This window comes from Microplitis demolitor, chromosome 7 (genome assembly GCF_026212275.2).
Source record: "Microplitis demolitor isolate Queensland-Clemson2020A chromosome 7, iyMicDemo2.1a, whole genome shotgun sequence".
NCBI lineage: Eukaryota > Metazoa > Arthropoda > Insecta > Hymenoptera > Braconidae > Microplitis > Microplitis demolitor.
In genome coordinates this window covers 17,249,680-17,274,813 of record NC_068551.1, presented here as the reverse complement: position 1 = coordinate 17,274,813, position 25,134 = coordinate 17,249,680, and the positions used below count along the sequence as shown (strand labels likewise).

The 25,134-nt window shown below is 26.4% G+C and overlaps 4 protein-coding genes across 4 annotated transcripts; 2 read left to right on the top strand and 2 right to left on the bottom strand.

The window, feature by feature from the left end:
* Positions 1 to 633: 633 nt before the first annotated feature.
* LOC103577244 (RNA-binding region-containing protein 3) lies at positions 634 to 3,367 on the top strand. The gene is made up of 4 exons (XM_008557811.2): positions 634 to 779; positions 880 to 1,359; positions 1,549 to 2,197; positions 2,270 to 3,367. Exons 1-4 carry the CDS (start codon positions 765 to 767, stop codon positions 2,584 to 2,586), a joined length of 1,461 nt encoding a protein of 486 aa, XP_008556033.1. The 5' UTR covers positions 634 to 764; the 3' UTR covers positions 2,587 to 3,367.
* A 600-nt stretch (positions 3,368 to 3,967) lies between these two features.
* Positions 3,968 to 10,566, top strand: LOC103577245 (transcriptional regulator ATRX homolog). Its single transcript, XM_008557812.3, has 5 exons — positions 3,968 to 4,498; positions 5,369 to 5,639; positions 5,711 to 5,985; positions 7,361 to 7,604; positions 7,701 to 10,566. Exons 1-5 carry the CDS (start codon positions 4,310 to 4,312, stop codon positions 7,760 to 7,762), a joined length of 1,041 nt encoding a protein of 346 aa, XP_008556034.1. The 5' UTR covers positions 3,968 to 4,309; the 3' UTR covers positions 7,763 to 10,566.
* A 2,186-nt stretch (positions 10,567 to 12,752) lies between these two features.
* Positions 12,753 to 14,492, bottom strand: LOC103577256 (uncharacterized). The gene is made up of 3 exons (XM_008557828.1): positions 14,346 to 14,492; positions 14,048 to 14,269; positions 12,753 to 13,241 (listed from the first exon to the last, which is right to left on the bottom strand). The coding sequence occupies exons 1-3, from the start codon at positions 14,490 to 14,492 to the stop codon at positions 12,753 to 12,755; spliced, it is 858 nt and encodes a 285-aa protein (XP_008556050.1).
* Positions 14,493 to 14,692: 200 nt separating this feature from the next.
* Positions 14,693 to 22,845, bottom strand: LOC103577257 (transcription initiation factor TFIID subunit 1). The gene is given in 12 exon segments (XM_053740773.1): positions 14,693 to 14,764; positions 14,836 to 15,161; positions 15,369 to 15,499; positions 15,599 to 15,694; positions 16,065 to 16,586; positions 16,698 to 16,919; positions 17,010 to 17,290; positions 18,619 to 18,860; positions 18,957 to 19,131; positions 21,505 to 21,775; positions 22,474 to 22,543; positions 22,788 to 22,845. Coding segments are annotated over 12 exon segments (2,466 nt in total).
* Positions 22,846 to 25,134: the final 2,289 nt, after the last annotated feature.

The following is a 25,134-nucleotide window of genomic DNA, read 5'->3' as shown; positions in this document are numbered from 1 at the left end:
TATAAATTGTCTCATGTCTTCTACACTCACACTCATTATTTTTTTTGTGAAATTTAAAAAACAAAGAAAAGAATCAGCTTGAGGCAGAGTTTTGAAAAGCAGCAGTTTTACTTAAATTAATTTTAAAATTAAATCTTTTAAAATTATTCACATTTCAAAAATTTATAAACATTTTTATTTTTTTACTACAAATAATTTAATCGAGCATTTGGAGATCAAAAACAGAATGGTACTGAAGTTAGCCGACAGTTAATAATTTTATGATTTTTTTCAAAACGATAAATTAAAAAAAATATATATCAAAAAAATTTCACCTATAGTTTTTTTCTATATGTCCATCATTCATTTTTTTTTTTAATTGATTTTTTGAGAAAAAAAATCCGAAAATTATTAATTGTCTGTTAACTTCCGGATTATAAAAACAGAAGTTAGTTTGTATGGCCTCGTTGGTGCGACAACAGTTGGCGCGTAATTTGAATATTTTATAATAACTGTTTCGAAAAATAAAAATTTCTTATTTACCAACAATCGATTACTAAAATAATTTATATAAATTTAATAGATGGCATTAAAATATTATTATTGAAGTTTCGTTTCATTGTATATAATTACAATGTAAATAATGTTGTACTAAACAGTTATATATGCGTTTGTTTATTTCTACGCACTTTGTGAAAGTATTTAAATAATAAATATTTATAATAATTAATAATCAATAATTTATAAATCATTATTTATTTAATGATTATAAATATTTATTAAAAATGTCACTACAGCAGGTAAATTTTATAAAATTAATTACTGCGTCTATTTATAAATAAGTTAGTCCTAACCTACGGCAATATGAACTAAAAAAAAAAATTTCTTTTTATGTTGAAGCCTTGTGATACACTTCGAGTGTTACACTTACCTCCGTACTTGAGTGATGAAAAAAGAAATGAATTATTTAAAAAATTTGGTGCTGAATGTACAAGAACAATTAGAAGATCAGATTCATATACAACGACATTTGTTAAATTTCCGTCAACGGAATTAGCGACGAAGGCATTTTTACAATTGCATCAGCTGGAAATAAAAGGACAATATTTGTCCGTTGAATTCGCTAAGAAGTCATTTGTCGGTGACAAAGATGATAATTTATTATTCAAATCAGGATCGATTGATGTTACTGATAAAAATGATAACGGAAATGCTAAACATTTTCAAGCCTTTATTGATAAATTAAATACCTGGACTTCGACTTATAATTTTTCACAGCCACCACCACCAAACATTTCTTATAAATATCCATTACCTACGAGAAATATTTTATTGAGAATTTCTATTCAACTTTTGAGAGAACCTGCATTTTATACTCAGGTAAAATATTTGATATGGAAATTAGCCGACGTCTAATAAGTTTTGAATTTTTTTTAGAAATGATAAATTATAAAAAAAAAAATATTTAAAAAAATTGCATCTATAAGTTTTTTAATTTTCTACATGTGCATTTTTTTTTTTATTCCTCAATCGTTTAACTATAAATTAATAATATATTTTTTTTGTTAGGTTTTACATTTAATGAATAAAATGAATTTACCGCCACCTTTTGAAGAACTTGAAGCTGAATTTCCGAGTTTAAAAGAAGTATATAATATGGAAAAATATAAAGATATTTTTGGTAACATTAATGCTGAAAATGATTCTTTAATGACTGATAACTTCTACATGATGGGAGATGATGATAACGAGGGTGATGGAGAAAATGATGACGGTGACAATGAAGACGACGATGAAGAAGAATCAGAAATGGAATCAGATAAAGAAGAAACAAATAAATTAAAAGAGTTCATTCCTGTCAAAAGAAAATTACCAGCGACGAAAAGAAAAATAAAAATTCCGAAATTTGTAAATCCTACGAAACATCCAACACCAATTACTTCAAAACAAAAAGTAATAAGGCCACAAGATGTATTTGAGCGGGTTCCGATTGAAGAAACAAAAAAGAAGACTGTATCAAAGAGCGATAGCAAATTACCTGATAAAAATTTAGATACTAATGTAAATGATCGAGTTATTTTACAATCAGAAGGCGGGTTTGGTTTAATACTTCCGGCTAAAAAAACTGATGATGAGAAAGAAGAGAAAAAGGAAAGTGAGAAGCCAAGAGAATTTATAACTTCTGAAGAATTAGCAAGTAATCGAATATCTGCGAATGGTAAATCAATAAATTTATTAAAATTTTTTTTATATTGTGAATATGTGACGTATTTGTTAATTTTCATTACAGAGCAAAGATTATTCTCAGAATTTAAAAATTATCATCCAGGCAAACCGTCATGCCGGTTGTACATTAAAAATTTGTCGAAAGAAGTAACTGAAGATGATTTAAATTATATTTATCGAAGATACGTGATACCGAGTTTAGAAAACTCTGAGTCGCAATTTAATGTAACATTAATGCGTGGCGGACGTATGAAAGGTCAAGCTTTTGTTACATTTCAAAATATGGGACAGGCACAACTGGCACTTAATGATACTAATGGTTATAAACTTAAAAGTAAATATATGGTTGTACAATTTTCTAATATGACAAACAAAAAGTAATAATATCTTGTTTAAAAAAAATTCATTACAAAAACGTTCCTGACAGTGAAATTCAAAAATTGAGACAATTCTGAACTTTGAGTTGAATATTTTTAGAGCTTTAGAATAATTACAAGTGCAATTATTTTTAATTACAAGGGCAACTATTTCTTTTTTTTTTATTCTTCAAACCCAAAAAATTATCAAATCAAATTATTTTTACTCAAAAAATAAAAAATAAAAGAAAATGCGCAGGAAAAGCTTACATCTGTTGAAAATTTTTCACTTTCTAATTTTTTCAAAGTTACAAAAATGTCCAACTTAAAGTTAAAAGTTGTCTCAATTTTGGAAGTTCGATCATGAACGTTTTTGGAACATTTCTGGAATTAATTTTTTTTTACACGGGATCATATAATTTTATTTTATTTTATTATTTTTTTTTTTTTTTTTCAAATCAAAGCACTAGTGCTCACTATTTAAGTTAATTAAAGAAGATTTTTATACAGGAAATACTAAATAATTTATTTTTACTTTTAATTGTCACTGAAATCGACTGTTATCAAAACTTTATAATTTTATATTTTTTAATTATCGAGAAGTGCTTCCATTTTCAAATAATTTAAAGTATTATTTTTAACGAATTAGAATTTAAAAAAAAAAATAGGTTACTTATTAATTGTAATTATGTTTAAAAGATGTAATATCTTGTGTTATAATCGGCAGAAAAATAAGACTTGTTGTAAATAAAATTTTTTCACAATAAATTATTGTAAATAAACAAGATACTGAACTTAGCCGACGTCTATTTTAAATTTTTAAAAATCGTACCTATAGTTTTTTAAATTTTCTACATGCGCACATTTTCTCAAATTTAAAAATTCAAAAATTGTTAATTGTCCGCTAACTTCAGGATCATCAAATTCTTTTAAAAAAATTAAAACAAGTCCACATTGAATTTTTAATTTAAAATTCTACTGCAGTGAACTTTTTTGAATTCTCATTGGTCCTTTACAGCCAATCATACAAATCCAATTTTAATTTTTTTATTTTTACCCTTTACTTTTGTCGTCGCGTTATAAGTCCGCCGATTTGTATTTCCTTTGAAAATTTTCCCTCTCCATGTCGGTAAAAATAATCATGTACGCACTCACATGTTCATAAAGTAGGGGAACTGTCAGTACGATGTCGACTTCTGGCCTAAGTGGGGGTAAAAAAATTCTTAGAATAAAATTCCCCTACACCCCCATAAGCGGGTTCATAATGGGACTAGAGTATAAGTGTACTTACATGTCGATTGTAACTTGTAACTGCGCAAAATCAGCCGCGTCAGCCGGGGTCGGCGCCCGCCTGGCATCATCTAGTACTAAAATTCACAATCAGGGGGCCATATGTTTGGCGTTTTTTTTGTAGTGTCAGCCACCGTGTCACAATTGTGATTGTGTGGTCTTATGTATCCCTATGTGTTGAATTAAAAAAAAAAAAAAAAAAAAAAAAAACACATAAATAAGTAAAGTAAAGTAAAGCAAAAAAAAAAAATTTATAAACTGTGTTTCCATACGCCATAGGTAGTAATTCTTTTTTTGCCGTCCGTCATCATCGTTGTTTCTGTCTTGTAAAGTTTAATCGCGGTTGTATTACCGCGTGTTATAAATTTTAATTTAAACCCACTGACTGGGGACATAATTGAAAGAATAAAAAAAAAAATATATATATATTTATAAATATTAACGATATTAAATAAAATATGGACGTAAGTCTACTGGTCCGTCATTTCCAATATGCGATACCTGTAGGTATCGTATTAATTTTAGCAGTACTAGTTTTTGCATTTGGCTTTAAAAATGCTGAGCAGCCACCATTCGCTCAATTATCAGCAGTCTCGGACGTGGATCGAAAACAAGCAAATAAAAAAAAAAATAAAATAAAAGAAAAGGTAATTTTAATAATTAGTTTTTTTTTATTAATTATTTTTTTAATCATGGTAATTCAAATTTCATTTTGTTTATTCATATTTATGTATTTTTATTTCATTTAAATGTTGACATATGTTTTTATTTAAATGAAGTAATTTATGTATGGTGGGATATGTAACATATGGTTTCTTATTAATAAACGCGTGTGAAAGTAACACATAGACAATGATCAGCTGGATGTCTAATTCAAAAAAGGGCTGCTTTGTAAATTGTGACGTAATGTGACGTTGACTTTTAATTTATTTTATTTTATTTTATAGAAAATTTTGATGATGATACTGAAGTTAGGAGACGTCTAATAATTTTTTGATTTTTTTTTAAAGGGTAAATTATAAAAATAAAAAAAAAAATTTTGAAAAATTGCACCTGTGGTTTTTAAAATTTTCTACATGTGCATATTTTTAGTTTCTTTTTTTTTTTTTTGTTGTTGATTTGGTGGGGAAAAAAAAAAAAAAAAAAAAAAAAAAAAATTAGTTGTCTGTTAATTTTAGGATCATGTACTGATGATTTTTTACCCGCATGTTATTTTAATTTCATTAAATTATGTTACATAAGAATATATTTAAATATATATCTCACAGTTAAAGCAGTAAATAATTAAAATTTTTTTAATTTTAAAATAAATAATTTTAATATTAAAAAAAAAAAATTTCTCATAATTAATTTTTAAATTTCTGTCTACATTTTAAAATATTTTTTAAAAATAATAAATTGCCGTCTACTTTTTCTCGTGTCATAAATATATAATTTATTTATTAGCATAAAAATTCGTAGATTTAAATTTAATTTAAATGTAAAAAAATATATAAATATATTTTTATAAATTTCAGCGGTCATCAAATGAAAAAGCCAATGAAAAAGCAAGTCCTGTTAAAAAGTCATCACCAGCTAAGACCGAATCGTCTAAAAAATCGGTTGCTAAAAATGATGAAGTTGATGGTAAGTTGAAAGAACGTAAACAAGAAGACAATACCCCAGTCGTTGCTAAAAAAGATAAACAAATCACCAATAAAACTGGCAAAGAAAATAAAGTCGAGCAAGTGAAAAATAAGAAGAATATGAAAAATTTGATTCTTGAGAAACCAGTTGACTTTGATGAAGGTACGATCATTTATTTTGAATGTTTATAAATTTTTTGTTAATTTGGTTTAATAATTTGTAAATATTTAAAGGTGATTGGGAGCAAGCTTATTCCAAGAAAGACAAGAGGAAGAAGAAAGAAGAAGAAACTCCTAAAAAATCAAAGAAATCAAAGAAAATTGAATTAAATGATGAGGTTGGTAAAGACAATGAGCCTGAGAAAGTTGAAATCAAGGATAAAGTTGCCAAGGAAACTGAAAATAAAGAATTAAAAGAGAAAGATCAGAAGGATGTTATTTTGGAGCCTGTTGATAATATTCTTGCAGCTGAAGATGAACAAGTTGAGCCTAAGGAAGAAGTAAAAAAGGTATTTTTTTTTTAAGAAGTATTTAATTATCAATTACGATATACAGAAAAAATTGATATGACGTTTGTTATTTTTTTTCCTGTTTCAAATGCAAATTATTTGTAATTTGTAAACAATAGACTATTTTATTTACAAAACTAGAGAAATGTCTTGAAAATTTTATAATAGTGAATACTTTATTTATAAACTTGAAAAGATTTTCGATAACGATAAGCACTAAAGTATTATATTTTTACTTTTATATAAGTAATCTGAAGTCTGTAAATAATTTTAAAGATAATCGCATATTTACTTGAGTACTAATTCTTCGATGAATTTTAATCTAGTAATTAAATATTTAATTACTTGACACAAAAATGTATACAATGTATTATTAAGTAGAGGCAGTTTATTCTTATGTATTATTTATATTTATATTTATATTAGACTGAATGATTGAGAAAAATCAACTATTTTTCATTTTTCAAGGGCACACTTTCGAAAAATTCAGTAGGAAAAGTAAATGTCTGTTAAAATTAGAGATCTTAATATCAAAATTAAGTACTTCCGGATTGCAGTTTTCTATTTCCCATTCAAATAACAAGGGAAAAAATTTTTTAATTTTACTTATTAACAAATCAGTATACGAAAAAGGCCTACACATTTTTTTTCAGAGAATTGAATGCTCGACAAAAAAAAACTTTAATAAATTTTTGATAACTTCGTTATTTCAAAAGTTATTTGAGGTCAAAGTTGAATTTATTAAATTTTTACTTATTTTCGACTTTTCTAGTGTAACTCAGACTTATCGCAAAATTTCATAGGACCTTTTTTGTAGACCGTTTCATTCTCAAAAAATTATGTCTGAGAATTTTTTCAAAATTCTTTAATGCTCTCTAGTTATTTGCATTACAATTAAAATCAGCCATAATACGACTTTTGAAAGTGATTGATTTTTAATGCAAATAACTAAAGAGAATGCAAAAATTTTGAAAAATTCGTTAGACTTCGAATTCGAATAACTTTTGAAATATTTAAATTCTTAAAAATTTAAAAGAAACTTTTTTTTAGAGCATTAAATTCTTTATAAAAAACGTGTTGACTTTTTTGGTTTACCCATTTGTTAATACGTTGTAAAATTTAAAAATTTTTAAAATGTTTTCCCATGTTATTTAAAACGGGAGTTGAAAAATTGCAATCAGGAAACACTTAATATTATTTTACCTGACTGAAAATTTTGAAATTGTGTCTTTGAAAAATAAAAAATAATCGGTTTTTTTTACTCAGTTTAATATATGTATAAATATATATATTTTCACAACTGATATCATTATTGTTTATAAATTATAAATGATAATTTATAATAATTTGTATTGATGATTGATGATTTTTTTAGGTTGAAAAAGTAAGTAAAATTGAAAAGGAAAAAGAAGAGAAAAAAAGCGTCAAAGTAAAGAAATCAAAGAAATCTAATGATGCAGAAAATAACTCGGTATCAAATGTCACTCCGATTGAAACAAAACCTGAGAAAATAATCGAGAAGAAAATTGATGATGCTCCAAAAAAGACTGAACCGGTAGAAAAGTCTACAATTGAACAAGTCACTGAAAAAAGTGGACCTGCTTTTGATGAACTAGGAGGTAAATTTTTTTTTACATATGAAATTAAATATTATATATGAAAATATATTACAATTTAGATGGAAATTTTAAAAAAACTTAATTTTTTTCTTATAGACACATGGACTGAAGCAAAACCACAAAAGAAGAGTAAAAAGAAGGCACGCAAAGATAATTGAAATGATAATTATTTAATAAAAAGTATTTCTCATCAATGAGCGATACATGATAATCCGTTTGTTCAGCGGGATTTACGTCGCTTCCGCTCCACGAGGCGTGTAATAATTAAATAATATCGTCATTAAATGCGTGAGTTTCCTTTCTCAGTATACGTGATAACAATGAGGTTGAAAATTCAACCATATATAATTTTTAATATACTTTTTACTATTCCTTATGACCTAACATCAATAAACTTTCATTATGTTAATGATTATTGATGCTATATTTAAAAAATAAATATATATCTATATGTATATATTTATTTAAATTTTTAATTAGAAAATAACGGCCAAAATAATTTTTTTTATTCACTATTATTTGCCATTCAAATTTATTCCCGGTACATGAAAACTTACAGCATAAGATCATTGATTTTTTTAAAAATAAAATAACATTACTTGTAATTTAAATTTACAACTAAATAATGGGGGTGTGCAAATAGTTTGAATTGTAAATTATTCGTATCGAATCGAATCGAACGATTCAATTTAAACTTCTAATTATTCGTAAGCTTTTGAATTATTCGTAAATTTTTGAATTATTTGAAACTTTCTGAATTATTCCGAAATTTTCTTTTGCACGACTTGAAATTGCAATAGTTTTTTCAATAATTCAAATGTTTTTCTTAAGTAGCATATAACTCAGACACGAATCTACACAATAATTACTTATGATTACTAAAAAAAACTAAGCTCACTATTAAATAAAAATCGAATATTTGAAAGCTGATCAAAATTTTCGTGATTCGAATCGAATTATTTAAAAAGTTGCAAATAATTTTAAAACTCGGATAATTTTAAAATTGACGAATAACTTGAAAAGTTATGAATAATTCGAAAAGATCCGAATTATTATAAAATTAATGAATATTTTGGAAAATTAAAAATAATTCGTAAATTTTCGAATAATTTTTAAGGATTCGAATAATTCTAAGATTCGAATAATTTGACATTTCAAATTATTCGAAAAATTACAATTAATTAGAAAAATTTCCGAGCAATTTAAAACTCTTCGAATAATTCGGAAATTCGAATATTCGATTCGAATCCAATTTGCACACCTGTACTAATTATTTATGATTTTATTAGACAAATAATCGTGTACGCACACGATATTATTACGTGACGCTCAAAAATTAATATGTGATTGTGAAATATATTTCGGTTAGCTTAATAATTTATTATTTATCATGATTTTGATAATTGTTATTGCGCCATTTTTCCGTTAAATCATTTATTGTCATGATAAAATAATTATTATATTAAAAAAGATAAAAATAATTTTTTTCTTAGTATCGTTTTATCCTTTCTGTCAATTAGTTCTAAATATAACCTGTCATCACAATTATTTTTCGTGTGGATTAATATATACTTTTATCTAATTAAGTGTTATCTTTATCGTTAGTACATTTCATATTTATCATTATTGATTTATATTAATGTATTTGTTATCGTGATACGTGCATATAAAAATATATTTTTTTTGAAATACCGCAAAATTAATCATTGATATAAAAAAACTTCTTCGGTCGATTTATTATTAATTATTTGGCCTGAATTGCCTCAGATTAATTATTTATTTATGTTTTTTTGCTAGTTGCTTGAATAATATTTTAATGAGTGCTAATCTAGCTGACAATTGGCAATTTTTTTAATTTTTAAATAAATAAATAAAACGTAAGTTGAATAAAAATTTAAAAATGCGTATTTAGATCAATGAAAAATCACTACGCGCATTTTTTTCAATTATTTTACTTATTTATTTAAAATTTATAAGTCGTCTCGTTTGCTACATTCACACTCATATATTTTATGATAATAAAAATGAAAAGTTGTTGATAAATACTTACAATATTAAAGAAAAAGACATTAAATAATAGAATATGAAGATAATGCAACAATGTGATAACTTTTTTTTTTCTTCATTATTATTTAGAAAATTTTCATGCTTAAAAAATTATATATGAATAATTGAATTTATTACAATAACGAATTATTTAATTATGTATGTCTATTGCTTGATTATCTGTGTAAAAAAAAAAATGATACTGAAGTTAGTCGACAGCTAATAATTTATGGATTTTTTTTAACGATGAATTATGAAAAAAGAAAATATTTGTGAAAATTGCACTTGTAGTTTTTTAAATTTTCTACATGTGCATATTTAAAATTTTTATTTTTTTTGTAATTGATCTTTTGAAAAAATCATCCAAAGATTGTTAATTGTTTGTTAACCAGGATCATAGAAAATAATTCGTTTTGAAAAGATTCAAAAATATTTTTACCTGTAGATCTTCAAAATTCGAGACAGATAAGAATTTCAAGTTGAATTTGTTTCAAACTTTCCGGATTGTCATAGCAGAAAATATCTTGGACTTTACTTAAACTTTACCTAAAAAAAAAAATTGGGCGGCAGAGTTGAACGTGTTGGAAATCTACTTTTCAAAATATTTTAAAAATTTTTCCTGCGCTTAGAAGTAATTGAAAAATTCAAAATTTAAAATCTCCATATTGGAAAAAAAATGTAAAAATACGTTCACAAAAATTACGTTTTACAAATTCTTTTATGTCACTTGAAATCCACCCACATAAAGTTCGCAATCTACGATATTTTTTTTACTATTAAGGGGGTTTGTCATCTATTCTCTTTCTCACACACATGTGAACAAACGACCGGTCCTTGTTACACTTACATTAGCAAATGGAAATTTCAAATATGCCGTTCTCAGGTATAAACTGAAATTTCCGAACCGGAAGCATTTCATTCGATAAATAATAACTTTACGCATCGAATGACATATTTTATTGAATTATTTGGACCTTTGTCTATGAAAACGGTTCATTTGAAAATAATCTGTTTCACTTTCTTAAAGTCGCAAAAGTTCAAAAAAGTTCAACTTGAAATTTTCGTCTTTTAAATTTAGAAGTTCTGCGTCAAATTTTTTTAGAATTTTCTGGAGTAATTTTTTTTTACACAAAGATTTTCTTACATTATCTTTTCATTTTTTAAATAATCAGTAATAATCATCTTTATTTATTCTTTTTAATTAATTAAATTTTTTTAAAATTCTGTTATAAGAATAAAATAAAATAAAAAAAAAAAAAAATACAGAAATATTATCATTATGCCGAAAAAATTCTATTGATGCGTACTTAAGTATCAAAGGCAAAATAAGAATAAATTAAAAAATAATAATGAAATATATTATCCAAAAAAAATAAATAAATAAATAGATACAATTGTAATTTTAAAATCAGAAATTTGATTTGAATTTCGACTATTTTTGTATGAAAACTATTTCAATCAACGATCAATAATAAAAGCATTAACTTTCGTTTCACAATGACACTATAAATTTTATTAAAATTTAGTATTGTATATTTTTAGGAAAAAACATATTTTGAATAATAAAAGATATTGTAAATAATTAAAGTGTAATGGAATAAATACTGATGTTATTAATTAATAACAAATTTATTAGTAATAAGATAACATTAATTATTATAATTATAATATTAATTTGAATGCATTATTAAATAACTTTGCCAATAGTAATAATATCAATAGCAGTAATTATAAGAATGACTATGGCCTACACGTGTTGCTTTTCTTTACTACAAATCAGTTAATTGATTACTTATATTTTTAAAGCGCGAAAAATACAATGAAAATAATTATTAAAAATAGAAAATAAATTTGAATTTCATGGCCAAATTGCCAAATTATCTTAGAATATTTCTTAGAAAATTTACAATGATTTGATAAATTAGTATAAATTTAAATCATTGATGTAATGTCATAAAAAATATTGTAATTCTATAAATATTACAATTTGTATATACGATAATAATTATTCTATATATGAATTATATATTTGTGTATCATATATATATATATATATATATATATATATATTTGTGAATTAAAATACAAATGAATGTGGATTGAATATGTGTGGTTAATGTGGACGTGAAATGCCGAGGTAACGAAAAATTAATGACAAGTAAATTTTTTTTTTTTTTTTTTAATTTTATTTTTGATGAAAAAATTGACGATTCTGAAATTAGCCGACGTCTGATAATTTTTTTCAAACGAAACATTTCAAAAAAAAATATATTTTGAAAAATTGCACTTATAGTTTTTAAAATTTTCTACATGTGCATATTTTTTTTTTTTTTTTTTTTTTTTTTCAAATTAAATTGTTGAAAAAGAAAATCCAAAAATTGTTAATTGTCTGCTAACATTAGTATCGTAATAATTTTTGGATTTCTTTAAAAACGATAAAGTAAAAAAAAAAATATTTTAAAAAATTGCACCTGTAGTTTTTTTAATTTTCTACATGTGCATATTTTTAGTTTTTTTTTTTTAATTAAATTAAAAAAAAAAAATCCGAAAATTGTTGTCTGCTAATTTCAAGATCATAAGAATTTCTATAGGAGCAGAAAAATTGAAATTTTAAAGTGAATTTAAAAAAATATATATAAAAAAAAAAAAAAAGAAAAAAACGAAATGACAAATTAGAGAGTGAGCCAAAGGAATAAAGACTATTATATTTTTCCAGCATTTTATTGCGGCCGTTTTCGTGTGCCCACTCATTAATTATCATGCGTTTATAGTCCAACTAGGCAATTTGTACATAAATGACCAATAGTGATAATCACAATATGGATTTAAAAAAAAAATAAAAAAGAAAAAAAAAAGTATATATAAAATATGACAATATTCTTTCTTTAATCATTAAGATTTGGTAATATGAGTTAGTTTAATTATTAATTATAATTATATGATTTCTTCTTGTAAAAATTTACTGGAAATAAAAAAAAAAATTCAAAAGTAAATCAATAATTTATTATTTTTCAGGATAAATTTATTTACTTATATATATATATATATTTATATTTACAGTTTTTATTAATTATATCTACATAATTATAATTCTCATATAATTTATTTTGGTGACAATCCACCTTTTTTTGTATATTTACTACACTTTCTTTTAAATTTTTTAATTTTAACGTCACTTGTGTCATCATTTTTAATTTTAGTACTTGACTTTGTCTCGTTACTTTTATTTTTTTTAATTTTCCTCCTGCCCATTAATTTAGAACCTCTTTTAACTTGGACAGAAACTTTACCCCTGACACTTTTCTTCTTTTTCTTCTTACCTTTACCATTGTTCATATTCGCAATAATCGCCGCAGTATCCTCCGATACTTTGACTTTATTTTGTGTCGGAATGACGATAACTCGTATAAATGAATCATATAATATATCACCGCAAGATTCGCCGAAACAAAATTCTTCTCCGCATTCACCACATATTTTTACACTGCTTTCAATAATACCCACACGAGTTTTACTTCTTCTTATAGGACTTATCGACATTCTGCGTCGCTCTCTTGCTAATGTTTTGATTTCCATTTTACCCATCTCCACCTTTTGAAAAATAGTAACAAAATATTATATTAAGAAAAAAAAGACTGTTTTAAATATTAATAAGGTAGAAGTATTCTATTCTCAAGTTTCCATAGAGTTTACTGAAATGGGTCTAAAACCGTATAGAAACCATAAGTCTGCTGTATTCTATGCAGTTTTTAACCCATTTGAGTGAATTCTATGGGAACTTTTGGATAGGGTACCGTTTTTGGCCACTTAAGAATTTCAACTAAAATAATTTGTAAAATACGCAATGACATAATTAATTTAAGTGTATTCTAAAAATGGATTTTTTTTTAATACTTATTCATTAATTAAAATAAAGTATACCCCTTTTGGAAATTTTTTAACAGAAAGAACTTTTAAGAAGTTTGAATAAGACTTTCTGAAAGCCTTATTTTCTCTGATCAAGTGAAGAAAAGCGTCAATAAGTCTCCACAACTGAAAAACTCGAAATAAGTCAAATATTCGCTGAAATTTTTGATTTTCTGAAAGAGTTTTCCAGAGTTGATAAGACTTTTTAATATTAAATGTTCAAAAATGAAGCAGTGGCCATTAATGGGACTTTTACCCTACATAAATTTAGTAGTTGTTTAGACGAGCGGCTCCACCTATTTTTGGCCATAAAAAATGGAAAAATTAATTTTTTTTATATTTTAAAAAACAAGTAAAATTTTTCAACTGCTTTTTTTCCGTTCATCGGTAATAGAAATAAAATCTTAAATCGTAAAATTTTTCCACGGATATTTAGTCCTGTGACCCATTAAAAAACTCATGAAATTCGTAATAAAATAATAATTTATTACCAATCGTGAGAACATTTCTTCATCTTGTCTAAGCTTTGGTCTCAAAGGTGTCAACATTCTCCAATCAATAGCGACTTGCTGAAGCTCTTGAAGATTGAGACTTTTCATATCCGGCGGTATTGGATCACCATATCCCCATTCTCGCTCAATAGATTTCAATTCCTTCTTTGTTGTTTTCCATGAGAAATCTTTATCCCGTACCTTTATATCTTCACGCTTTACCTAAATTATAATTTTATTTAAGTATCTGCCAAGTAATTTGTGAACTTAAATTAATCCACTAAAGCTTTTTGTTTACCTTTTCTGGTTTTATTTTATACTCAGGACAACGTTCACGAAGACGTCGGAATTCTTCTTGTGAATTACATGTTGCCTTACTCAAGTCTGGAATTAAATTTCCATCCCTTTTGTCGTCTCGTAGGAGATCGTCCAATTGAAAAGCCATTTTTAATTAGTTACGTATTCTGTAATATGAGAAACGCGTCTCATTTTTAAAATTTTTTTTTTTTTTCAAGTCTTTATTAAATTATCTCGAATCCCTCATTGCTCTATTAATTAATTTTTTTTTTTTCTAAAAGCTTATCGATAAAATTTAAATAAAAAGTTTTAATTTTAATAAAATACGCAAGCCGTTGATTAATAAAATTAATAAAATTCTGTGCTTGGTGACACTAAACATCTTTCTGAATCCCACTCGCGTTGTTTCGCCAATAATCCCTAAAATTAATAATGACATTTACTAATAAATTTTTTTAAAAATAGTAAAAAATTAATTGTAAAATATTAACATTTTTTAACGAAGCCAATTGCGTAAGTATGTCTTGTTCACACCACAGATTTAATTTATTTTTATTATTTGTTTCAATTCTTTTATCATCATCTTTTATATGTAAACTGTTATCAGATTTGTTCATTTGTACGATAATACGCCCGTGTTCATTTACACGTAATGGTACAACTGAATTTAAACTATCCATTGACAAGTCAGCATCATAATTGTCTCGTTTAGATTTTCGTTGAATCGAATTACGAATTTTTGATTTTAAGTTACTCATTTTTCTGCGATCAGGTGATGGTGACCTACAATATAAATTATAATTGTAAAAAAATTGGGGATGAATGCGGAGTGATTTTGGATTTTATTTCAATTCAAATTCACTCGATCACTCGGAGATCTAGAGTAAAAAAAATCGGCTCTCATACGGAGTAAATGGGGAGTTTGTTTTTTCCACGGAGTGATTTTGGAGTGATCTGGATTTTGATTTGGAGTTTAAATATTGGGAAGTAAATTTTTTTAGGAGTAAATTTCACTTCTAGAGGAATAGATAATATTAATAAAAAAAAGAAAACCTTGATCGTTCATCACTCGATTCCACTCGTCGTCTCCTCAATCTCATACGTCTTTGATAATGGGGATCCTTCTCGCTCTGTGTTCTGTATCGTGTCCCAGGCCTGTATAAAGCTTTAATCACTTTGAAACTCATAATTTCTATTCTAACTAATTTTTTAAAATCTTTAACTTCCTCAAATAATATCCATATTTATTCTTACCTATTGGCATTCCACCGCGGTCGGGTTGCAATCGTTTGTCGCGGCTGTGATTTTGATCGCAACAGATTTTTCTCTTCAATTGAAGTACCCGTCGATCTAATAAATAAATAAATAAATAAATAAATAAATTCATAAAATAATGAAACAAAATTTACAGGAACCCGGGGTAAAATGAAACACTGAGGCAAGTTGATTAGTCCAAACATTACGAACAGTTTAAAATTTTCAATAATTTTTTTTTTTCAAGTATTCGTTATTTGAATTCGAAAAAGTTTAGTTGAGGTAAAATGAGCCACAATTGTAGAATAAAAAATTTAAAATTGACTTTACTGTCCAGATTGATAAACTTGCGCCCTCCTTTTTTATAAACCGTAGGTATTTTTAAACAAAAAAACAATTTTCTTATGTTACAAAAATAAAATCTAATTTTCCCTCGGGTTTCCACATATAAAACCAACAAAATTACTTGTCAGTATCTCGTCGTATGTTGACACTTTCTTTAGATCCTCTACAAACATCTTTACTTCCTAAATCACTACTATCATTTTCAACATCTGTTTGTGTACCAAAATCTCTTCCATAGTTAATTCTATATTTACTTGGTGTTAGCAAACGATTTTCAACAATCCTTGGTGAACAAGATGCTCCGCATGTACTTTTTACAAATCCTGAATTAGTTAAACTTTTAATTAAACTATTTAAATTATTATTATTATTATTATTATTATTAACAGTCATTGAATTATTATCACATTGTGTGCTGGAATTAACAATAAAATTTAGCAATTTAACATTATTTCCATTTAAAAAATTGGTATCTTCAAGTCTTCCTGTGAGGACAATCGCCACATCTTTATTCAATCTCATTAAATTTTCGCGAGCAGTTTCATTAGCTGATTCATCATCAAATTTTTTGCTACAACTCTCGGTAGTATTTATTGGATTGCTATCATTTGTATTAAAAGTCTCCGTATTATTTATTGGATAACTATAATCATTATCATTATTATTATTATTATTATTAAAATTATTAGTATTAATTATTGGTTTGTCATCAATATCAGTCTTGATTTGTGCGTATTGATTATTATCATTAAACTCATTGAGTTGAAAAGATTTATTGCTTATAGTATCAGGTGGCCAATCATTTACCTCCGGGTCATTGATCGTCGTTACGTTTTTAAAATCGTCACGTTGACGACGTTGTCGTTTTTTCTCTTTGGCAAGTCGCTCTGCTGTCTCGAGTATTTCTCTCATTGTCTCTTCTTTTTTTTTCTTGGCGTCTTCTTTTTCCTTTAACTTTCTCTGTTCTTCTTCAAATCTTAAAAACAAAAAAGTTACTCACGGATATAAACACGCTTACTATCAAATGTCAAGTAATACCCATCTTAATTTTAATTATCGTCATTACCTCGCTATCTCTTTATCTCTTTCCCTTTTGATTCTCTCTTCTTCTTCTAACTCTTCCCGGAGTTTTCTTTCCTTCTCTTCCTTTCTGCGTCTATCTTTTTCTTCCAACTGCTGCTTTATTGCACTCTGAAGCTCAAGGGCTTTTTGTCGTCGTGCTTCACGTTCTTGGAGTATTTGCGCATCTACTGGAATATTTTGACCTCGTAAATAAGTCTTTGAGTCTGTTGAACCAGTCGATGAACTATCAGGGCTGCTAGCACTGTCGTGATTAATTACTAAGACCTGAAAGAAAATGGAAAAGTATATGATTTATTATTATAGGTCCGTAGTAATTTAAAAATCAAATGTAAGTGCTAATTAATAATCGTGACACGGAGAAAACTTTGTGGTAATAATTGCAATAAATTTTTGGAATAGTTTACAAATCGTATGGTAACAAGTTTTTTTGAAATATCGATTATAGCAATGGCACTTATAATTACTAAGTATGGTAACCATTCACATTTATATGGGTTTCATTCTATATGATATTGGAATAGTTCCTGTAAAATTATGGTAATAGTTTTCATACTGGTATAGTAACCATTACTATATATTATGGTAAAAGTTACCATAATATTGTGGTAAAAGTTACCATAATATTGTAGTAATAATTACCATGGTATTTAGAAATTCCTCATGCTTTGGGAAATTTACCATATTATTCCACAATAATATGATAAATTACCATTAATAGTTACCATAATAATATGGTAATAATTACCATGACATTTAGAAACTTTTCATGTTTTGGGAAATTTACCATATTAATATGTTAATGGTTACCATAATGTAATGGTTATCATAATATTTAGTAACAATACCATGACATTTGCAATTACTTTTTATTCTGGGAATTATTACCATAATATTATGGTAATAATTACTATGTCATTTAGTAATTTCTCATATTATGAAAATTATTACTATAATATTATGGTAATGATTACTATTATGGTAACTTTTACCCTAGCATTTAAAAATTATTCATATTATGGGAATTATTACCATAGCATTATGGTAAATTTTACCATAATATATAGTAACGATTACCATAACATTTATAACAATATTTACCGTAATATCAAGGTAATGATTAACCATAATATTATGGTAATATTTCCGTTAGACTATGGGAATCATTACTCTAATAGATGATAACGTTTATCACAGTATTATGGGAGTGATTACCGTAATATTATGGGAATATTTTACATATCTTATGGGAGCAGTTACTACAGTGTATAGAGTTTATTTCCATACGCACCTCGAAACCGTTCCAATGTGGACATAGGATTTATTACTATCTACCTATGGGAACTATTCCCATGAGTATGGTAATCATTACCATAATTCAATTACCATACGATATAGAAATATCTCCCACAATTATAGAAATGGTTTTCACACTTATAATAACTTTTCCCAGACGTTATAGGTATATACCCCATAATTCCAAGTAAATATTACTATAACATTATGAGTTGATATTTCATAAACGTACGAGTAACCGTTACCGTAATTTTCTCTCTGTGTAGAATAGTAATAAAAAAAAAAAAAAAAATATGTACCTGGCTGGAGTGATCTAGTCGAGATAGCCCTCGTTCTAACCACGAGGGTGGTGGTAAGTCATTTCGTGTATTATCTTGATTCCAAATACTTCCCCATCTGGGTCTATTCAATTCAACTAAACGAGGGCTTGTGAATTTTCTTGATGGTGGCAGTGAAGGATCTGGTGAATCATAATAACAATTTTGCCAAAGTCTTTCAGCCATTTCGGTATCTCCTTGTGATTTTTCAAGTGGAAGTAATCCTGTAATTAATGAGTTTTCGTTGTGCTCACAAACTGATACATTATTTATTTTATTTGCTTACATATTTCAGTATTAATACCAACTTTTTACATCACCGGTTTGAATAGCATTGACTTCAATAGAGTCGCTTGCGTACCCTGAAGTTTCTCCTTCACGTTCTTCGTACGTATTACGAATTAAAATGTCACGTTCTACTTGGTTGTTTGAATGTTTTTGTGTTCGGGGTTGATTTATAAATCGTGAGCCCTCTACCTCTAGACTAGGAAGTTCCTTTAAACGAAAAATTATTCCTATATTACGATATTGCGTGACTAAAATAAATATTTATCTTTATTATAAATCTCAGATGTTAAAAAAAAAAAAACAAAAATTAAAAGAAGATAAAAATTTCAAAAAACAAGTAATGAAAATTTTTTAATTAAAAAATTTTATCAGATCAATTATTTTAAAATTGCGCGAAAAAAATAACTCGAATTGTCTGGAATATAAAATATAAATTATTGAATATCATAATAAATTCCATTTGGGTCAGAGGAAATTCCGTGATGGAACGAAATGGTACGAGGGTGTGCGTGATACAGGGTCTGAAGTCGGTTTCTTAGTAATGATCCTATATCCAAGTCGAGGGTATAAGAAGTTTTCCACCGGCTATTGAGGGTCGTTGAACTAGTAGTTAACATAAATCGATTTAATGTTAAAATTGTGTCGTGGACTTTGTTGGTTTAAATATAAATGAGGCAGTTATTTATTGATAACCAGAAAAAGTTTTGTAAGAATTACAGAAGAAAATCTGTAAAATTTACTGATTTTATTGTCTGTCAAGTTAAAATGAAATAACATTGGTGTAAGCGGTGTAAAATCGCTGGAAAAAACGTATTTTTTTATAAGCCGGTATTGCAATAATTTGAGAGAGAAACGAATAGTCTTATAACGAGATCCTGCTGTGTTATCTGGTGGAAATTTAAATTTTGCTATGTACTTATTTAAATAATTATTTGTTATCCATAATTTATTTAAAAATTACAAAATTTCACGCCCACATTTTCCATCACCAATAATTAAATTAATTAATAAAAACGGTATTTAACTGTAGTAATCGAGTAATAAAGTATTCAAAAGTTAACTATTTTAACACTGGAAAATTTGTTTAATACCGGTAAAGAATATTTACACCAGCGTTGGTGTTATAGTTACACGACATACGGTGTTAAATTTTGGACCGTGTGGATTAGAACGTTCACACCACAAATGGTGTAAATATATAAGTTCTTTATTTAAAACTCTCGATTACTTCGACACTAGGGATTTAATTTTTATTTTATAATAATCTACATCAATAATAATAATGATATACAAGTGCTGAAAAAAAGTGGTAACTATTCCTATTCTTACATGTTAATGATTCTCATTCTTTTTTGCTAACTATTACCATCGAAGATGGTAAGCATTCGTATCTAGATAGTAACCATTCCTATTCGTGATGATAACCATTACTATTTTAAAAGGTAAAATTAAAAATTCTTCAGACATAAGAAATATTACGATCTAGATGGTAACTATTACTATCGGCAATTGTAATTATTTCTATACGAGAAACGAATAGTTAACATAAACGCATGATAATAATTATCACATACACGATGGTAATCATTCCTTATCGCAAGATGGTAATAGTTAGCATTTTTTTTTCAGCGTGTAGTGCTGCAACTTTATATCATTTGGTCATTTTGAATTACAAATTAAATTATTGGACAATATTTGAGATAATAACACCGAGTGGTGTGAAAGGAAACACTCATGTTGTATTAAATGTACACCAGTTGTTATTTAACACCAATAAAATTTCACACCGTCAATTTATACTAAGCAGATCTCGTAAAGTCCTCGGGGACCATTTTTATACCTAAAATTTTTTACAGTGTAGGTTTACAGAATTCTCAATGTAAAAATAACATATTTGTAATGTAAATATTATATAAGTTTGCCAACATAAGGAATAGTTTGCCAGCAGAAATTGTTGCGATTGACAATTATCAAGAATTCAGAATTTCATGTTACTCAATGTATCTAAACAATAGTAGAAATAATATCTAGAGACTATACCATAATGATAATCTTATGGATAATAATAATGATAAATATTTAATAATTGTAATAAAACAGATATTTTGATTCACTACACCGTGCTATTACTACACTGTGAAAAATTCCCATTAAATTTTACTATGGGTGCATTGTAACACCGGACCATAGAAAAACTGATACAAAATTTACAAGTGTCCCATAGTAAACTGTATGCGCAGACGACACGATTGGGACCTATGCGCATACGTTTACTATGGAACGCTTGCAAATTTTGTGCCAGTTTTCTTATGGTCCGGGGTTACAATGCACCCATAGTAAAATTTGTTGGAAATTTTTCACAGTGTAATTACTTGTAATTATTAATTTTGTAACTTATGGCCTTTAAGGAATGAAAATTCTAGGGTCAAATAAACTTATATATAAATAAATAAAAATAAATAAATAAGTCAATTTACAGAGAAACCTCTGCGAATTCCACAGACGTCTGTAATTTCTACAGAACTGTTTTTTCCGTAATCGTTATTTTTATTTTTTTTAGCTATTTATTTTGTTATTCACCTGTGATTTATATGTGTGCTGATGTTGATGGTGTTCTTTGGTATATATTGGTGGTAAACTAGGACTTCTTTTTCTCATGGATCCTGGTAATTCTATACAATCAACAATATTGATCATACTACCACTATTAGCGAAGTCTAAACTTCGTAAGCTTGTGGATGCGGTATCAACACTCTTCAAACTTGCTGTGCTACCATGATGTTCACTAGCACGGAGCGGTTTTCTACAACTATTACTACTACTTTGATAATCTCGTGTCGACATTCTTGAGCTATTTTAAATATAATTAATATTAAAACTTAAAATTAATACTAAAAAATTTCTCGAGTAAAAATTTGTTTCAAAAACGTTCATGACTGAACTTTCAAATTGACACAATTCTGAACTTTAAATTGAACATTTTTGGAACTTTGAAAAAATTAGAAAGTGAACAATTTTATGCTGGTATAGATTTTCTTGCCCATTTTTTTTTTTTTGAGCAAAAATAATTTTATTTGACAATTTTTTGGGTTTGAAGAACTTGGAAAAAAACGACTTTATTAGGAATTATGAAAATTTACGACTTTTATCAGAATTATTTAGAAATGAGGCAAAAAAAATAAAAATGATTTGAAAATATTTATAAACATTTTTTGACTTTTATTAGAACTTTTTGGAAAGATTAGTTTTTTTTTTTTACTTATCATACTCGTTTAAAAATAGTCCAAAAAATGAATGAACTCACAAAATTGTCAAAGCAAATCAATTTTGCTTAAAAAATTAAAAAAAAAAAAACCGACAAGAAAATTTGACACTAGTTGAAAATTCTTCATACTTGTAATTATTTTAAAGTTCCAAAAATCTTCTTCAAAGTTCAGAATTGTCTTAATTTTAGAAGTTCACTGTCAGAAACTTTGTTGAACCGAATTTCTTTTGCACAAACTATCTGGAAATAAAATTATTATTATTATTATCATTATTATAAAATACCGAATTGCAGAATAAATTGGATTTGATGGCTTCGAGGCACTCCAGTGCTCATTTAATCTTGCCATTTCTTCTGTTAAAAAAAAAAATAAAATAAAATTTAATAAATTTTTAATACTTTTTTTCCGATACGATCAATGAAAAATAATTATTGTAAATAATTAATAGAGTCGAAGTATGAAAAATATAAAAAAAAAAATTGAAATTTCTTTTACTTTTAAATATTTAATTTTATTTAGTCAGGTTAAGAAAAACAGAGGGTAGATTTAAAATAACAATAAAAAATATATATAAAAAAACATAAATATCGTACGTACCTCTTTCTTTTGCCCATTGCAATCTTTTTTGTTCAACTAGAGAAATTCTTCCCGTCATTTGTATAACCCGCAGGCGATAGTATATAAGTATATTTTATTATTATTATTATTATGTATATAAATTTTTTTTTTTTCGGTAACTTTAATATGATAACAGAGGGGCTCGAGATAAAATTTCTTATATTAAGCAGGAGAGTGAAACAAGATCTAAGAAAATATTTATATTTATTTTTTAAAACTTGAATGTTATCATAAAATAAAAATAAAATAAAATGAATTATTTCACTGTCCTGCGGCGTGTATAAATACCTGCGTTCTTACAAAATTGAATAATAAATATAAATAGTTTATGTGGAAGACTTGAAATAAAAAACTAAATTAATAAAACTTCAGTGTCTAGTTAAAAAGTAAATAGTTAATAGTAACAAGTAGCAAATGTAAAGTATGAATGTTAACCCGCGTGCTCACGGCGGACAACTCCGTCGATCTATATCCCTTAATGCTTTAGACCCCAACGAAACCCTTGAGCCACCGTCAGGTAACCATAGAAACAATCGTGAAATCAACCTCGCCATATGTACATATATATATACACGTGTACATTGTTAACAAAAGCCGCATTTAATTGTCGCGGTCGATATTATCGATCGCGAAGATGCGTTATGTGAGTATGGGATAATGACCTCTGGCTATCGTCTGTCATGGTCATACCTTCAACTGGCCATAACTTAAAACACGCACTTACGCGATTCATGGTCTTTGTGACAGGCCATTAATATCTATTTATGTAAAAAATAATAACAATAATAAATATGAGTGGGATTTTCATTCAATTATAAAATGGAATTTTCTTTGAAAATTTAAAAAATTTCATAAACTTTAAATTAGGTATTATTAATTTTTAACAAGATTGATGTATACTAGTAAATAATGAAAAAAAATGAATGATCTGGGATCTAGAAATTTATGTTCTAGTTTATGAATTATAATTTATAATAATATGACCTACCTTGGTCTATTTTCTGTACTTTTTTAAAGTTAAAATATTTTAAAAAGTTATTTTTCGTTCAAGGATATATACATATATATTTTTTTGTGTTACTTTGTAGTGAATTTTTTTTTTATCTTCACTTGAAGAAATATTTTATCTTCCAATTAAAAAAATTTTTTTTTTAAATTTAATCTTTATTTTGAATTTTATTCACTATAGAGGTTTGAAAAAAAATGAACAAATCAGCTGCAATGTTATTTCAAGAATTGACATTGCGCATTAAAAAAAAAAAAAAAAAAAAGAATACAAACAAATTCAGGAAATTGTAAAAAACATTTTTATAAGCCCTCAGTGAAAAATAAAACCCCGGATCTGCATTTTTTTCCATACAGCTTTAGGGCATGGAATCCTATACAAAAAAGCCCATTGAAGTCTACGTATCAGACAGCTTTTTCAGGTATAGATTTAAATTTAACGTGTTTTTATTTAAATTCCAATAAAATCACTCACCGATGCCCAAGTTTTTGCATTCTCTTGAAATAATCAAAAGACGATTTCGTAAAGAATCTTACAGTCTACACAAAATATTTGACCAAATTAACAAATTAAAAATTTTTCAAAATTTATAACTCAAAAATTCTTCCCTTAACGAAACTATAGCTCAAAAAATATATTAAGTTCCCAAAAAAATTTACTGATAAATTTCATGAAATTCAAATCGATCTTCTAAAATTCAAATCAGAGGCTGCTATTCAAAAATAATTTTTCAAAGCGTAATAAAAAATTTTGAATAGTAAATTTTAAAAAATGCCGCCGCAAAGTGGTGGTCTAATTTATGTATATATATGCCTGTATATATAATTCGTGGCATCATAAATTTTAATGGAGTTTTTTCTGAATATTCAAAGCAAATTTCATACCATCGTTGTAATTTTATAAAAGTAATTGAGAATTTAAAAAGATATTTTTTTCTCCAGCCTTTGAGTCTATAAAAATTAAATTTTGGTAATTAAAAATGAATATTATTTCGTAGTACTAAAATTTTTTTACACAATAGAGGTAATTACATAAAAAAAAATAATGAGAATATAAAACAGAGGACAGGTTAATTAATATTTAAATTTACACGCCCACATTAATTACTTTATAATCCATGTATGATGTTAAGTTTGCGCTTGGGTAATTATTGTAAATACTAGAGCGTGTCATGGTTAGTAAACTTTTATTTAATTTAAATGGATTAATTCTAAAAGTCAATATTTATCCAGCAATAAAATTAATCGATTTTACAAGAAGTAAAATATTTGCCCATAGGAATTCATTTGTCCGGTAAATAAATAAAAATAAAAAAACTAA